General features: G+C 40.5%; 1 protein-coding gene across 2 annotated transcripts in view; it reads left to right on the top strand.

Annotated features, from left to right (window-relative positions):
- Positions 1-17,519, top strand: part of AGPS (alkylglycerone phosphate synthase) — a 79,960-nt gene that overhangs the window by 13,432 nt on the left and 49,009 nt on the right. The window contains exon 1 of one of the 2 annotated variants that reach the window (XM_021399139.1): positions 11,006-11,214. The exons of the other annotated variant lie outside the window; for it this stretch is intronic. Coding sequence (XP_021254814.1) covers positions 11,021-11,214 — 194 coding nt within the window. The 5' untranslated portion in view covers positions 11,006-11,020. Of the gene's footprint in view, positions 1-11,005; positions 11,215-17,519 lie in introns of those variants that run through there. 2 annotated transcript variants of the gene reach the window in all.

Here is a 17,519-nt window from a genome sequence, read left to right as displayed (position 1 = left end):
ATACCACACCCCAGTCCTTGTAAATGGAACCATTTGGACTGTGTCTGACCAAACCATGTCTTGTTAACCCACCCTGTTCAGTTTACCAGATCTCCACAGGTCAGAATTCAGTATTATGCAGTTTCAGGTACCATTCACGTGGAAATACTGTCTATATAAGATTCTTGCTTCCCCAGATGTGGTAGGAGATACAAAATGATGAGATTTTGGGCTACGCTTCGGGTTCTGCATGGCAGCACAGGAAGCAAGGATGCCCACACTACCAGGAGTTCCCAGATCCTGGGCTGGGAGTGCTCACAAAGCCTCCAGCAGACAGAAGTTTGCTGCTAGTGCATGAGGCTGACAGAACATCAGCTCCTCAGGGCAAGCACTTCTGCAGATAAACCTCTGACAGACCTCAGAGAATGCTCTGGTACTGGATTTGAAGGCAACAGAACCACTGAACCTACTGCAGGGATTTGCAGCACTGAGGAGAGGGATCACAAGCTCACAGCAGAGGCATTGATTCAGACAAGCTCAGCGCTCCAGAAGTCTGGGAGATGTTTGTGCTCAGGAAGGCTTAGGAATTGTGGGATATGCAGTATCATCAGGAAGATAAATCTGAGACCCATAATTTTTCCTTTTTAATATTTTTATGGTGTTAGAACCTGGTTAGAAGCTGCAATATAATATATTTACACATTATAACAAAAGTGTTTTAAAATTCTATGCTAATAAACAAATGTACACTTCAGTTAACTAACAAATAATTGCGAGAAGAAATGTGCTACTATGTCTCTGAGTTCCTGCTCTGAGACCAGAGAGCTCTCAACTGACACAGCACTGCTTGCAGCAATGATGCTTTTGTTGGAGAGTTTGAAGGACATACTGAGCAGTACATGAGGTAATTTAAACATCTTATTGGAGGAATAAGGCAGAAATGATCTCTTTCCTTTTAAGGAAAAAACAAACACAGAAGAAAAATTCAGATTAGTGGCTGAAAATAGGCATGTCAGTAGTGTCTTGCTGTCCTGTGTATCAGAAACGTTACCCTCTACATTCCAGCAAAAATTTGGTATTTAAATAGGAGTAGGGTAGTCTTGGCCCAAGCTGCTTTGTACCACAATGTCCAGGGCAAGTGCTACTGTTGTCACAGCAAGACAATCGTCTTGATAAATGTCTGAATTTTGTCTCTCCCTCTGCTAAATTTATTATCGTGTTTTATTCTTCCTTCAGTCACAAGGTTGTACCATTATCTTTAGCTGCCCTCCTCAAACTAATCCATACATTGGCCGGGAGGGAGTGCTCTAGCAAGGCTGCCAATCCACGAGACTTAACACGCCCTGTTCCAGCAAGCTTGGGAATGATTGCCCTGAGGTTTCTCACCAAGCTGCTTCCAGCTCACAAGAACATGACAAGTCACTCAGTGCTTCTTTTTATGCCTAGTCATTTGGTATATTTACAGTATTACTTTCTCCCTCAAAGTTTGGCGCTGCTTTCTTTTCCCCCACTTTCTATTTTGCAATTGTTCCTCTGCCTCTAAACTTCCCATGCTGCAGTGCTGAGGAGCCATGCACACAAGGACAGTTTGTTTTTTAACTTCTCAACATACAAAGCATGTTGTGTTAAAGAGAAAATAAATTCTGTTTTTCTCTCACTCATTTGAAAATGTCTACCTTCTTCAGCGATATCATTGCATGTAATGGAGCAGTAAGCTGGTCCCCTATCACACAAAGAAATCTGTAGAGATTAATTATCTCACAAATATTTTGGAGAATCAAGCAGTTCACCCATTTGTGCTGCTCCATTTCCCATGTTTGCAGCTGAAAGAACATGCTGCTGTCAAAATTGATGGCATCCTTTTCAGCTGAGACCAGCTTAATCTATTTTCTGTTCTTCAAAAAGGGAGCTGCCTTTGTTATCCCTTGTATGCACCACATTTCTCTATTGAAACAAAGCACTGGTGAACAGCACTGGCTTGACAGCGCCTGAGACTGGAGTCCTCAGGTCTGGTACAGCAACAGCATTAAGAGCTTTTAAGGTGCAAATTCAGCAGTATGAGCTTTAATTTGATATACTTAATTAAACTTCTACATTATGCAGAAGAATTCAAATCACATCACTGTAAGGAAGGAAGCAAAATTTTAAAAAGCTAAATCCAACAAATAACCAATACTTCCAAAAGTGAAAGGAAGACAGCCTTCCGGACTGCCTTAGCCACTCATGGTTCAGTCTGCTTATAAGTAATGATACTTTTTAATGTTTCCTTCCTATGGCTGTCCACCCTGCCCTTCCCCAGAAGAGCCTTGTTTAATGGCTTAATTATGGCCTAGAATATCCAGAGAAATTACCACTCATTTCTCTTCATACACTGAGTTGTAATTTGCAAAATCCTGTAAATCGTCCCTTTTCACTAGCATCTCTCATGTTATAATTGTATTTTAATAACTGTAACTTTTTTGCCTCTGAGCAGAAATGTTGCTCTCACTCATACAAATATTCAGTTCAGCTGCCCTTCACTCTCCAGCCTAATCTGTAATTGAATTGACATTTGTTTCATTTCATAGAATGAACTTGATTTACTTCTTGATCTCATTACTACAGCTTTAGCTTGTCTCCTCCTTCTTGTTTTTGTTTCTCAGGCAGAGCAAAACTAAAGAGCTTGGATCCAAGTCTGGGAAAAGGAGGATGAAATGAGGTGTGGAAGTTGCGTACTTCTGCCCAAAACAAAAGGCAAATATTACAATGATATGTGGTATAACGATGATGTATCCGGTCCTGGTATAATGATAATGTTGCTGATTGCGAATCAGGAAATCCCATCTCTGTTGTGGTTAGCCACTGAATGCAATGCCATGTGGTGTGCTCCACTAATCAGCCATGGCTCCCTGTTCACAGCTCTGTGCCTCCACTTCCTTGTCATCCACTCCTGGGACAGCAGATCAAGAGAGAACATTAGATGCTCAGTTCCTCCACCTGTTTCTGTCTACACACTTCCTGACTTACTTAATCTATTCTCATCAACTTTCCATTAGTAATTACCTTTATAGGATAATTGTACTACTGTGTGGGAGGTAATTATGGAGTAATGTAAGGGCATATGAGAATAATACAGATATTGAGAAAATGTTGTCAGTTTTCTCTTATTCCAAGCTACAGATGCTTAATTCTCTTTTGACATCTATTTCCATAAAGATAATGAAAAAAACTTGGATTTTAAGCAAGGGGAAAAAATATCAGTTGTCACAAATAAAAAGTGGAAAGTGACTAAATGGAACTATATGACAGAATCCTTAATAAAATCCAAGACTTAATTCAAATACAGCTCAGATTTAAAGCGTGGGTTTTTCTTTTTCATTTTAAAGAATCACGTGATTACTCCATTTGGGAACAATTTTTGCATGGTATATTCAAACACTCCCCCTGTCCCAGATATGGTGTTTACACAATTATACTGCTTAATTGTGAGTCTGATGTTGCATACCTTGGTATTCCCTAGAGCCCACTCAGGTAATTGTCTTAAAATGTAATAGACACTAGAAGATAATGTTTCTTCTCATTAAACACTGAATTTGGATTTGCAGTAGCTGATTTGTTTGTTAAGCTGCCTTGCTATCTGATCCAGGAAGTTTTTTTGTTGCTTTTGTCATTGTTGTTTGTTTGGGTGGTGTTTTTTGTTAGTTTGTTTTCTTTTGAGCTAGCTGTAATAATCAAGTGCTGTACCTTTAAGTGAAATGTCAAACTTGGTTATCTGGTAGACGTCCATTTTCCACAGCAAAGAATTCCATAATAAGATTCAGTCAAGAACTGTGCAGGTACACTAGGCTTTTCAATACCTTTTTTGTATTTTAATTAAGCATGTGAAAATCCAACACCTTTAAATGCATTCCATCACCATTAGCCCTCTCCATACCCTTGTATTTCTCCTCCTCCTGAGATGTTATTTCTCATCCTGACAATGCAGAGCTCTTGTCACTCCTACAGGCTTCTCAAAAAGATGCAAGAGATAGAATCATAGAATGATAAAATCCTTAGAGTTGGAAGGGACCTTTTAAAGGCCATCTAGTCCAACTCCCCTGCAATGAACAGGGACATCCACAGCTCGATCAGGTTGCCCAGGGCCTGATCCAGCCTTGCCTTGAAAGTCTGCAGGGATGGGGCATCCACCACATCTCTAGGCAGCCTGTTCCAGTGCCTCATCATCCTCACTGTAAAAGACTTTTTTCCTTAAATCTCCCCTCTTTAAGCTTGAAGCCATTTCCCCTTGTTCTATCACAACAGACCCTGCCCCTGCTAAAGAGTCTGTCCTTTTCTGTAGCTTCCCTTTAGATATTGAAAGGATTTGAGTTTTTGAAAGTTCTTGAAAAATCTTTCAACTTTACTGAAAGATTTGAGTTTCTAATTGAAACACAAGCAACATTCTCTTTCACATTACAGTTTATATGTTATATAGCCTGAGGAGGTAAGACAAGAGTTATTTGCACCAATAATATGTATAGGGACATAAGCAAGGGAAATACAGAATTAAGCACATCCCTTTATTGGTAATTTCTTCTTTGAAATTCTGGAAATTGTGGCAGATCAGGAGAATTTTATGGCATCAGACTACATACTTAAAGTGGATTACTTAACAAAGTGCTATAATGCAGTCTTGCTTCCAGTGTTTCCTCTGATGATGTGATGTGATCTGATATATGTAGAGATCCTAGCTGTATCCTGAGTTGATCTCAAAATTCATACATGTTAGAACACAGGTGACAGGAGAGTGCCAGGATATTGCACTGTCAGAGGAAATTGTTGAACATGTTTACTGTTTACTACATCCAGCTTCTTTTGAATCAATTATACATGGAATGTTTCTCTATTGTCTGCTGACTATCAAAGTGATACATTTTGGGAAAATTTAAGAAAGCATCTTTCCTTTCCAAACACACATTATCCAAATGAGGAGAGAATCATCATTTTAAGAATTAAATGTCTCAAAAGGAAACTACCAACTCTAGTCAGGATAAAGTCGTAAACTGGACTGAAAATGCTCATTCTCAAAAGTGGATTTTCACTGCTGCAATACTTTCCATCAGACTCTTCCGAAGGAGGGCATAAAACTGGAATGAAAAATGGAGGTTCTCAAAGTAAATGAAGAGAACTGAGTATAGTTATGAGATTAAGTCACCAAGATGAAATGCAGGTGTACAGGAGCTACAACAGCCAAGAAAGCATATAGGAGGCAAATAGTTTCCATAGAGGCTCCCTTGTCATGCTGGGCAGTTGTATTTCACTTTAATTGACAGCTCTGTTAAAGAAGGGGAAGGAGAGAAAGTCTTGGGGCAATAAACAGGAGTGTGGAAACCACACTTGAGCTCCTTTGGGATACACACCTTGAAAGCTAACTGTCTGTAAATGTCAAATTATGCTTCCTTTCACCAACAAAGCCACAGGAAGCATATTTGGTAAGCATATGTGGTAAGCATATTTGGTTTTATTGAATTGCCTCTGTAAACAAATACAAAGGCTTTTTCTCTTGACAGGCTTTTGACATACATTGTGGAAGGGTTGAAAGATGGCAGGGGTGTACATCTCCTCACATTGCTTTTTTCCCTTCAGTTATGTGGATGCAACAGGACCATTGCTAGGATAGAACAAAGAAAGTAAAACAAGAATTCACTGAGAACTTGCAAAGCACATATACCATAAACTTATCTGCCACTCTTGTTACCAGTGATGGAGTTTAACTGGATTTACTACCAGAAGTAAACAGAATAAACAAGTAGAAATTTGTCTTATTCAGCTTGCAAAGGTCTGCTTTGAATTGGTCAATGCACAAACTCATCCATGCATATACCTAACTATTTAGCAGATATATTTCTTGCAAGCAAAATATGGTATCCATAAAATAGCTCTGACATGGATAATAGTAATATGCTACTTCTAACTCTGCCCTAGGACACCAGTGGAAGGCTTAATGAATTTGTAGCCGTTTCACAGTGCAGTCAATATGCATTTTTTAAGATGTCATAGACAAGGATTTAGCACTTCCTTCTCAATGATCAGCTCTTGTTCAGATATAGACATATTTCTAGGCTGTTCTGACCATCTTGTTGATTAAAAGCTGAAATAGTTGATAATCTTGGAAAATGTAACGAGAGAGCTGACTGCTGTGTACAAAAAATATCTGCATTGTTTACATGTTTAAAGAGATAACATACTGCCCACTAACCTTTTCCATATAAAAAAAGGTCAGCTGCTAGTTGGAGATCTCTAGATAAGAGGTTTCATTCATGGCCCAAACTCTGTAGATTTTTATCCCTTTTATCCTAGTTTCAATTCCTCCTGTCCTTGTGTAAGCTTTCCAAGTCCTGACCTTTGCCAATGGCTTGGGATCCTGCAGGCTTCTCCCTAGCTGTGACCTTTGAGACCTGGGCCTTTCTCAGTCTGTAGTACAGAATCCTGCATGTTAAGCCTCCTGTTGCCATAAGCTGGTAATGAATGGATGGATGGATGTGTTGCCTTTCCCTCAGGGTCTCTGCTTACTCTATAAAAATGACACAAAACCTAAGTTGGAGAAACTGTTTCAGGAAAACTTCTTGGTCTATTCAAATATTAACAGAACTCCTCCTAGTGAATCAATTACTTGGTGTTGAATGATGGGTTCATCAAAGGGTGTAAGCATTCTAGATTTCTGGTGATCAAAATGACTAATAAAGAGGTGAGCTCAAGGGCTTATGCCCTTTTTGCCCATCTATTGCCCCATAAGTTTCTTCTGAGCTCATGATTCAGCTGTGGATGTCCCACACCCATCCTGTTCTTAAGAGAGCCAAAACCCCACCTTTTCTGTAGGTGGTGGCTTTTTGTACAGGGTTATAGAAATGCAGAACAAAAAGGTGTTCCTAGTACATTAGTGTCAATCACATCTGAATTGGACCACAAAGAAGCAACATCTGAAACACACCTTATTCAAGTAGCATTTCCTTCTGTTTTAACTTTGCAAGTAGTTCCATGAAAGGAAGACTCTTAAAAAAAAAAAAAAAAGTTCTTTTGTCCTGTTCATGTTCTGCTCATCTGTTTTAAAGAAATCCCTTCCTTTTGCTGTACACTAAAAAACTGAAGTACATTTTAATTAAGATATAGTTTTCCCAAATTACAGAAAAAGGTAGCTATGTTCCTTTGGAAGCTGTTTCACAACGGTATTTCTTAGGTAGCGTATCTAGGATAAAAAAGGCCTTTTACTGATGAATGAATTATTTAGGCTAACACTGAAAAATCTCTGTCAGGGATAAGGACCAAAGAATCCCCGTACTGCTTCAGACCAATGTCTATCCTGCAGAGTGTTCTGTTTCTGGTGCAGGCTACAGATAGACATCTGGAGGAATCAGAACAGATAAAGCATATGTGATATTTCCCCCTAATATTCTGCCATTCTTTAACCATTTTCAGTTTAGAGATTTTCCTAAAATTGTTACAGTCACTGAGGCTGGTCAGGGCCAGCGAGGTCTGCTAGTGCCTCCTGGGCCCTGGTGGCATCCCATGTACTAATGTAACCATTGTATTGAGTGAGGAAGTTGCACTGTGATAAATATTATCAACATTTCTCTTGGTTGTTCAAGTCTTTAGAATTAAAGTTTATTCATTTGTAAATTGAACTGATTTTTCTATTTCTATTGGAAGCTACATAGTCTGCTTGCCATAGGTACTGCTACTGATAGAATATTAAACTCCTAAAATGTAAAAAACTTTACTTTGGGAAGAACTGTCTAGTGCAACGTGCAGGAGATCACAGGTTATTGTTATACAAAATACAACAGATAATACCCAACAATATATCTGCATCACTTTTTCCAGTTGCTTTTGAACTACCATAGAAGGACTCAATGGTTTTGATGCTCCATGCTTTTTGGGAACTTTTTGGACAATTAAGTTCTGAAGTAGTGATAAATGTTGCTCATCAGATATTAGTTAGACTCTATTTTTGACTTGGAACTTCCTATGATTAGGATCAAATAAATGAGCCCATTACGAATTATTGTTCCTTACCAGTAAGTACAATGCCAAGAAACATTCTGGCAAAATCTGAAGCCTACAATGAACCTATTATGTCTCTCCAAATCTTCAGCGGTGTGGAATGGTTTAGATAACAGTGACTTAAAATCCTTCCAACTATATCCAGAACTTCAGTAAACAATGTGAATGGAAACTCAGTCAAGAGAGCTGTGTTTATTCCCTAAAGACTGCTTCCCCAGCAGCAGATAGCTAAATGCAGATATGCATGAGTTAATCCAGAAAGTAGTATACAAATTACTCACAGGGGGGAATTTAACTCCATAACCAAACTATCAAACTGCTGGAACAGCTGTTTATATTGCAGTAATATCAGGAACTTAAACTAAAGCTGAAACTCCATTGCAGCTAGTACCATTCCTGCCCCAGGAAAATTATAGGCTGTTTTCTAGTCAAAGTACACAAAGGGCATCAGATTAATCATGGTGAGAATCAATGCAAAACAAATAGCAATAATACCTGGCTTTTATGCACTGCTTTCGATCAGTAGGTCTTAAAATGTTTGATCCAATATTGTCATACAGTCCTTGGTGTATTTCTCTTCCAGTCTTTGCAGGGAGACACTGTTATTCCTGGTTTCTATATGGGGAGCTATAACTCAAAGAGGCACCAATATTGAGTGTGAAGTAGGGAACTGAACCACAGTCTCTCTGCTTGTCCTCTACATACTGCTCCCTGGAGAACTTTCTGCTAGTTGGTGCTCCCTAGAGAACATTCTCCTAGTTGCTTAGCTAATGGAAAGGTATCATGCTGAAGTATCATGGGAGAAATAGGGCAAGAGTTTTATGAATTTTCATGTAATTTTATTTTATATCCAAGACAGAATAAACGTGGGGTGAATGAGGAAGGAATGAACAAATAAATCAGCAGTGATAGGCAAAATATCATTATGAAAGTATTAATAATCACCTAGATACTAGCATTCCACTTCAAGATTTCCACAAAGCTGACTGGTTCTGTGTGATAACACAGTAGGCTTAAACTGTGGGAGGTATTTCACCTCATAAAGTTGGAATTTATCTGAGGAGGTCATCTAGATGATCATCTTGCTCTGAGCAGAACTAGTTTTACTGATAGTTGGTGCATAGTCTGTTCTTCAAGATAATGGAGGTGACTTCATTCTGTTCTTAGGCAGACAACAGTTTTTCATTTTCACTGCCGTTGAGAGGTAGTTTAGTACAAATACTGAAGTTACATCTTGAAGTTTGTGCTCATTACTGCTCACTAACATGGTAGGGACATGAAGGGCAGATTGACTGCTCTCTTTTACATATTTGAAGACTGATAACATATCTTCTTTAGCCTTCATTAAAAAACTCAGTTTGTTCAGCCTTTTTTTCTTTCTCTGATGGAAAAAAAAAAACAACCAAACCACCTCCTGCCATTCTTTCTGTTCGACTTTAAAATCTTTCCATTTTCCATATATTTTCCTGAGTGGAAATTCAAAGTTGACCAAAGCACACAAGTACATGTAGCAGACCTTATTTGGAACAAGCATCCCATCTTTTTCTCCCCTTAAATCTCACTTCTCCTTCTTCAGAGTCTAGGAACCTGTATAGGATGACCACCAGCATAAGCTCATGGATGCTATAAATGATTAAAGCATTCATCGCATTATTGTATTTGTTATTGTTAAGCTGATAGTGCATTTGGACAAGCTGAACAGATTGCCCGCCAGTCAGTAATCAGGAAAGGCTAGGCTCTGCAGGGTTATAATGAATGTCCTGGGTACAGGGACAAACCATTCTCTGTGAAGACTGCCACTTCCTGATGGTGCTGATACTGAAGGAGAAATCCCAGCTTTTCACACAGGCTCATGATCAGGACTGTCCAGCAGTTCTGTAACAGCACTAGCTGTCCCAGCTACAGAAAGGGATGTAATCCCACTTGGGGTTTGTTTCTCTTCCCTAACACTGCCACTCATACAGGAGAGGATTTGGCTAAAAAATGGCTATGAGTTAAACTGTCTAGAGTTAAATAACCAACAAAACCCAGACCATTTCAGATGAGACAACACTGCTTGCCCTCCAACCCTCTCTGGAGCAGCCTGTGGTCTCAAGTTCTTCTCCTGCCAAGGGATACCTTGCATTGTCCTACAGCCTGTAGGCAGTTCTGAGCATATCTCACAGGTGTGAGCACTGTCAGAAAGACTGAACCAGATGCACGAGTGCAAAGCAGAGTTGTGTCAGGCTTGGACATAATCAAGGCATGTTGGCATGATTGTGGGTTGTGTGTGCCAGGCCAGCAAGTTGGGGCTGGTTGTGATTGTGGGGTCTGTGTTGCTCAGTGCAATCAACACACGTAAAATGTAAAATGGCTCTGTTGGATGGACTTTTTCTTAACTACAAATCTACCACAGTACTGACAGCTGCAGTTCATAACTGCTGTTGTATTCATTCATTGCACTGAAATGTCATCCATACTGCAGTACAGGTTACCTCTGTATTTCAACAAAAGTGTGTGGAGCAGTGCCGGCCCAGCAGCCCTCTGCTCGCACATGAGGACACTGCTGTGCCTGTCAACAGTCATGATAGCATCTGTGACACCTGTAAGCCACTATGTCACCTCACCAATCAATTTCTTAAGTATCCTACCCATGCTAATACCATTAATGTGCATTTCATAATTAACTTAGGCAACATTCAGCTTTATAGAAGCATCTCTGTCTCTCTCAGATACGCTCACGACAATCAAAGCCCAAGCTACGAAACTTCTCCCGTAAGGCCTGCGTTCTCCCGGCTGCTCGCAGCCCCATCAGCCCCCGGAGCGGCGCGGCGAGAGCCGCAATGGCACCAGGGCAGCAGCGCCTTTAGCCGCAGGCCGCGCTCCTCCCTCCCGCGCGCTGCTCCCCGCTAGCAGCGGGGAGAGCCCGCTAGCTGCCACCCGCAGGTCAGGTCCCGGGCAGGGCTCGAGGAGCGCGAGGCCGCGCCTTCCGCCCGCCTGACCCCTCACCCGGCAGCGCTCCGCGGCACAACACGGAAGTGCCATGGCGGCGGCGGCGGAGGAGGCGGCGGGAAGCGGCGGCGGGTCCCCGGCCTCCGCCCGGCGGCGGCTGCGCATCATCTCCGGGCACCTGCGGGGCTCGCCGCGGGCCGCGGGGCAAGCGGCGCTCTCCCCGAGCCCCTGCAAGGCGCAGGGCGGCTCCGCCGGGCCGGCCGCCGGCTCCATCCCCAAGAAGCGGTGGGTGCGGGCGGGGGCCCCGCGGGGAGCGGGCCTCGGCAGGGCGGGCGGCCGGGAGCGGGCTGCGGGCCCGGCGGGGCTGGGAGGCGCCGGGGTGGTGCAGGGGCCGGGGAAGTCCGGGGACGGTGGTCCTTAGCTTCTGGGATGAGCGGGGTGGTAGCATGGGGAGCCGCTCGCTGTCGTCCTCGGAGCTGGAGGAGAGGTTTGGTGTCTGGGGAGGACTTGAGGCTGCTGTGATGAAGAGCGCAGTTTGTAAAGAGGGGAGGTTGCGTGTGGGCTTTCTATGCTCTTGGGTTCACAGATATGCGAGGCCGTCATGTGAGCACTATGAAAACACAGTTGTAAGTTGGGTTCTGTGTTTAATTTCTTGGAGATGAATGTCTGTAAGTATATCTTATGCTCTTTTTGTTCTCATAGCACATAAAAGTGAAACGTCTTGGTTCACACGAGACCAAGGGAAGACAAACAGTAGAATTACCTAGCTCTAAATTGGTTCACCGGCTGTTGGATTTATTTATCTGGTAGATTAAATGCTGTAGTTACAGTGTGTAGGTACGGTTTCAGGTAACTTATCACTGTTAGGCCCACTTTCAGGAGGAATGGACTTGCATGTACTTTGTGATTTCCCCGTTTTCTGATGTGGATTTCCCGTGTGCACGTTGCCTTGCTGTCCTGTAAGAGCATCTCATGGCTTGGGTTATTGACAGCTCACCACTCTGCATAGAGCAGTGTTCAGGCACTGGTATGGTATGTGAGTGTATGGAGGCGGTCAAGAGGCTGGCAGGGCAAGCAGCAGGTGAGAGTCATTGCATCTGTGTGGAAAACCCATTGAGCTGGTGTTTTGCTCTGAACATTTTCTCAGGCAAGCCTTGTGAGATAAAGGGAATGGTGCGAATTATTCTAACAGACCATTTGTGGCTCAAGCTGAGTTTGCCTGCTTTGAGGAGACTGGGATGTCATAGGCATGAAGCCAAATGTTACAAGCTGAAAGCATTTAGTCCTCAGTGAGGGGATGCATCAAGCAGCGCTGCTTGCTGAGAGAAATGGGTCATCCCAAAAGCACTGGCTTTCATACTGAATTTTTCTTTCGTTTGAGTTCGGGAAGAAATCATTGTTTATGAAAAATACTGATTTAGCTAGTTCTCATGGATTTACTTTAAATTGATTTTTATATAATTTCTAGAGCAAGTTCCTGCATCTTTGAAGAGCAGCAGAAACATGGTTTTATGAAGATGCATAACTACCTAAGGGTAGCCACTTCTTGTGTGGAAACACAGGCGTGGTGAACTTAATGCTTGTTCTTCTACAAGTTAACGGCATTGGTCTCCAATACTAGTATTTGCTACAGAAGCATGAAGAATTGCTATTTTTATTTTGATTAACGTGTTCTGGATTAAGAATAATTCATGTTGCTTCAGGGACACTATGGGACACTATTCTGTGATAGTGTAGGGGAGCTACTGGAATGTGTGATCCACATCACTGGTACAGCTATCTTGATGTACTTAGAGCTCAACGTTTCTGTGTGTATAGAAATAAAAGCTCTGTTGCCTATAGTGATTTACAGCTTGCAAATGATAAATGCCCAAGTTCTGTTCTAGTGACTTCCAGCTAATCTGGAGCTGGTTGACCCATTCATAAGATTTAGAATGTATTGGGCAGAAGGATTCATGCCACCATAGGTGAGTCTGGATGGCTGGTCTTGTTGACTGAGATTACTTAGTGAAGGTGGAGAACATCAACCCCAGAAAATACCACAGCTGGAGAAATCTTCTGTGAAGCATGATAAAGAAAAATTAAAGAGTAGTAGAGAAGTCTGGAGAGGATTTGGGAGGGTTAGGGTAAGATTTCAAGATGAAGAGAAAGTTTAACTATATTGGGAAAAAAGGAATATTTTAAAGCAAACAACTTCAGAAATTATTAGATTTCACTGAGGGTGCTTTTCTTGAATGAGAAGGTAAAGAGATTCTTGGGATGAAGTCGAGCAACGACTGTAACAATTATCTGAAGCTTGCTAAAAGTAAGGGATTCTAGGAAGTCAACCTACTAATTTTGCAACTAGATTCAGATGGGTGATATGTTTAGTGCTGGGTGCTCAGCACTTAGCTAAACTTACTTTCATTCATCTGTGTGGTAGTCTTGCTTGAGTAGTGCAAAAACAATTGTGTAAGGCCAGGGGCTATGATGAATGCAATGGAAGTTTTACCAGAGTTCTTTGCTTTAGGCATGGCCAGAGTTCTTAGGCAGATGTGTAATTAATAGTCATTATTTAAATATATGCTTTCCTTCATTTGGTAAGTCCCTAAGCCAAACCAAACACCTTCCTCTGAGGTCACACATTGTGTGTAAGAGGCTGGGTCTAGAACTTCTGCAAGGATTTTGAGGCAGTAATCATATAAGGAAACTTTAGGTGACTAAAAGAGCTCGTTTGAGTGTCTGGAGGCAGTAGTAAATGTGTTAGATGTAAAAAATAATAGCTGAACTTGCATTTCAGGCTGCGATTACTGAGCAATGCAGCATACAGGAGATGTGCTGGTTAAATACAATAGATCTGAGTGTAAAAGTGAGTCTAAGTTGGTTTGGTTCTTTGCTTAGTAACTCAGCTGGTTAAATATCTTTTGCTGAGAAAGGACTATTCCATGTTCAGTACTTAACATACTCTGGCAATGCTTCTTTATTTCAGTTCAAGGGTGTCTGACTCCAGTGAAGCTGCGCTGTCAAAGGATGGAAGACGCTGGAGTACTTTCAACTTTGTCAGAGTTGTAAATGCCTTTAGGTCTTGGAGTAGGTTACAAGGTCCTGAAACTGCTTAAAATAAAACTTGCTTCTGCAAACTTTTTTTTTTATCTGTATGGATATTTCCACTTACCATTGTAACAACCTCTATGCTTGAAGTGAATCAATCTGTACTAAATTTTATGTTAATATCAAGTTAAATTGTTTAGTCTATTCAGTTTGATATGGCTTTTGCACTTGAGAGAGCTGAAGTACTAGACTTGGCAGCCATCTTTCCTGCTTACCAAGGAAAGAGAAGTGTGGATTTTGAAAGCTAATGTGACTTTCTATTTTGGGAAGATCCTGAAGATAACGCTTTTATATGTTGCTAACCAGCTTGATTAAAAAAAAAATATATATATATAGTGAGAATAACTGATTTATAGATGGTACAGTGATTGTGTGGCTTCTTTCAGCAATATGAGAATAGTCCAAACCCAAATGGCTTTCTTCTTTCAGTCTCCTATTAAATCTGTTTGTGATGATTCAGCATTTCTGCCTCTTTTGGATTATTAATTTAATTTTTGCCAGCAAAGCTGCAGCCTAGGTACCCCATTCAACATTTTCTGTCTTCATTAGGCCTGTTGCATCTTTCCTGTAGCATTTGAAACAGTCAAAGCATCTGACAGGCACTTCTACCAGATCTAGCTGCATTCTCCTTGTGTAGTGTTTCTTCTGCAAAGTAGATGACTTGCTGTGACCAAAAAAATGCCCTAATACTTATGCAGTAGTCAGTAGAGACTGACCTGCAGAAACGTTGCTTTCTTGTTGACAGTCTGAAGACCATACTGGTAAGGATCTTATCCAGTCATTTTTCATCACCAGTGAGGAGAGAAAGGGAAACATCTAAAATGGACCGAGTTCCTGTGGGTATTCATTGAACTGTCCCTCTTTCAAAATGCCTGTGAAGGCTAACCGGTCTGTTTGCAAGTTGATGTGTTTGAAGATTGCAGTGCGCTTCCTGGTTTTTCTTTTTTTTTCCTTCTGAAAATGACTTATCAAGAGGAAATGCTTATCAAAAAAGATAAGCTATCTTGTGCTTAGGGCAGCAGTCTCTTTAGGGGAGGGTGCACTGTAAGAGTGCACTGTATGAGTGGAGAGTCTAATGTACTGTAAAGGTAGAGAGATGTTACCTCTTGCCGTACTGTTTCTGTTTTGGATTTTATGTTTTAATTCAGTGCTGAAGTGGAAGATGGAGGTTATAGTTATAAAAACAGCTGTGTCTTCAAGTCTTAAAATAATGATGTGCCTCCTGAAAAACTTACAAAAAGCTTAAATTGGAAAATAATTCTTCCTTGCAAGTATTTTTTTTTCAAAACTTAACATCATCCTGTTGACTTTTGATGGCTGCTTACTAGTAAACTCATTTTACTGGTGAGGCTTAAGATAAAAGCTTATATGCAGTTATCATGAAGATTAACTACATGAAGTACACAACTTGTACTGTATCATTTAGAAAACAATAAAGTGCTGCAATTCTTCAGGTCACAGTTATGCCGGGATAACTTTTATGTATGCTAGAAAACAGGAGTGCCTCAGAGATGGAGCACTGACATTAATCTAGCTGTAGTAGATTGCATTATAACTAAGTTAACAAGGGCCAAAGTTCTTTAAAAGGGAATGTTGATTGAATGTAATAAAAAGTTCATCTGTCATCTAATAAACTTAAATTTCTTGTGTCCCGGAGTAAAGAAGAAGCGGAGTAGATTTCCTCACTTTCCCATCTTTTTGTGAGGAAGTTTTTTTTTTTTTTTTGTGGGATGAAGAGACATTTGTGGCTCTCTTCTACTTATTATGGGCACACTGTTATCCAGGGTAAGCCACAAGATGAGTGCATAGCCAGTCCTCCGCCCTTTAGTAAGTTCGAACCCAGGTTGCTCAAGGTAACTTGTTAACATCTAACATTAGGTCAAGCAGAACATGAGCTGGTGTCTAAAGATGCTACTTGAATGTAACAAATAAGGTCCAAGAGGCATCATATCTTACCAGTAGTACCAAAATGCTTCTTTGCAGTAAAGATTTGTATTGTATGAATTTAAAATATGGCTATGTCTCTGTGCTTACGTGGATACTTAAAAACCTATAAAGACTTTTTGTATACCTGTTTTTGTTCTCAAGTAAATTCATCATCTGTTTAGGTTGGAGACTGGTGGCTGATAATACTGAAGCTTAAGGTGAGCACCAGAGGATGAAGGAGGTCTGGGGAGTGGAGGGGAGTGTTTCTCAGAGTTAGCTTTTCTTCTGTAAATATTTTGATGTTTCTTACTAAACTTTGCATTTTGAGAAGTTAGATTCCATATATGGTTTGTTAAGTGTTTGATGGCACTAACTCTTTAGGCAACGATGTTTTTAAGCAAAAGTTGATGCTGAACTAAATCCTGGCATAGCTGACTTCTGATCTTAAGGTAGTGGAAACTTCAGGCCAAGAAGGAAAGAATCTTAACAAATCGTAAGAGCAAGAGCCTGTTGCATTGAGGAAGGTGTGGCAGTTCACAGGAGGCTTTTGTGATTGCATCAAAGGAGGTAATTGTTTGTCAAGGTTATTGCTTGAAGTATACGAGCAGATAAGATAAGATTCTCACATGTAAATAGTAACGTGATAAAAGAAAGTGCCATAATTTGAAGGCAGATGTGACTTCCTATGCAACAGCAATTCATATCTATTACCAAACTGTAAGTAGTTAACTCATCAGACAGATGGCATGTAAGAAATGTCAGAGATTAATTCATTTAAATAAACATGAGTTTCCTGTTAGATCTTTTCATGTCAAGTAAACCAAGATGGATATATCCATTGGTTAAATTTTGAAAAATTGAAAAATTGAAAAAAAATCAAACCTAGATACAAATAGAAGTGTAAAGTATGCTTAAGATGTGAAATACAGTATAGATTATTACATGAAAACAAGTAGTTAATGTGAAAAACTGAATTTGTAAATCGATTTCTTGATATTTGCTAAGGTCTGAACTCTTGTATACAAGAAATTGAATGTATATGTAATTGTTTATTTAAACTTAAGATTTACTTAAAGTGGATAGAACAATCTTTGCTAATGAAAAAGACTACAATAATTACTTCAGGCCATAGTGGCTTCTAGGATGTCAACCACAGACATCTGTAGTATGTGTAACATCCAAAAGTAGCTGTTGTATAGAAGTGTTCTGGGTTGATAGTATAAACCAAAAAGTATTCTTCAGTGGTTATCTGATGTATTTGCTTTGGAGCATGTGAGAAGTCCTCAGCACAATAGCTAAAAATCTTGTCCAGGAGCTGAGCTTATTTTGCTTGAGAAAATAAACAGCAGATTGTTGTTTCCTTTGTTAAATGGGATTTTTGGAGACAGTGAAGCAGTCTTCCTGGCTTTGCAAGCTTCCAAGAAGTATTTCTTACGTGATTGATCTCTAGTGTTTGAAATGTGTTGAGGTGCCTGTTCCCTGACTGCCTGGAAGTAGCCACGTGCATGTATTTTTGCAGAAGAGCTGTCACTTCAAAGATAGAAACTGGTATCAATTGAAGTAGTAGATGAAAT

This window comes from Numida meleagris, chromosome 5 (assembly GCF_002078875.1).
Source record: "Numida meleagris isolate 19003 breed g44 Domestic line chromosome 5, NumMel1.0, whole genome shotgun sequence".
NCBI lineage: Eukaryota > Metazoa > Chordata > Aves > Galliformes > Numididae > Numida > Numida meleagris.
The sequence above is the reverse complement of the archived record's forward strand: the minus strand, read 5'-3'. Positions and strand labels throughout refer to the sequence as shown.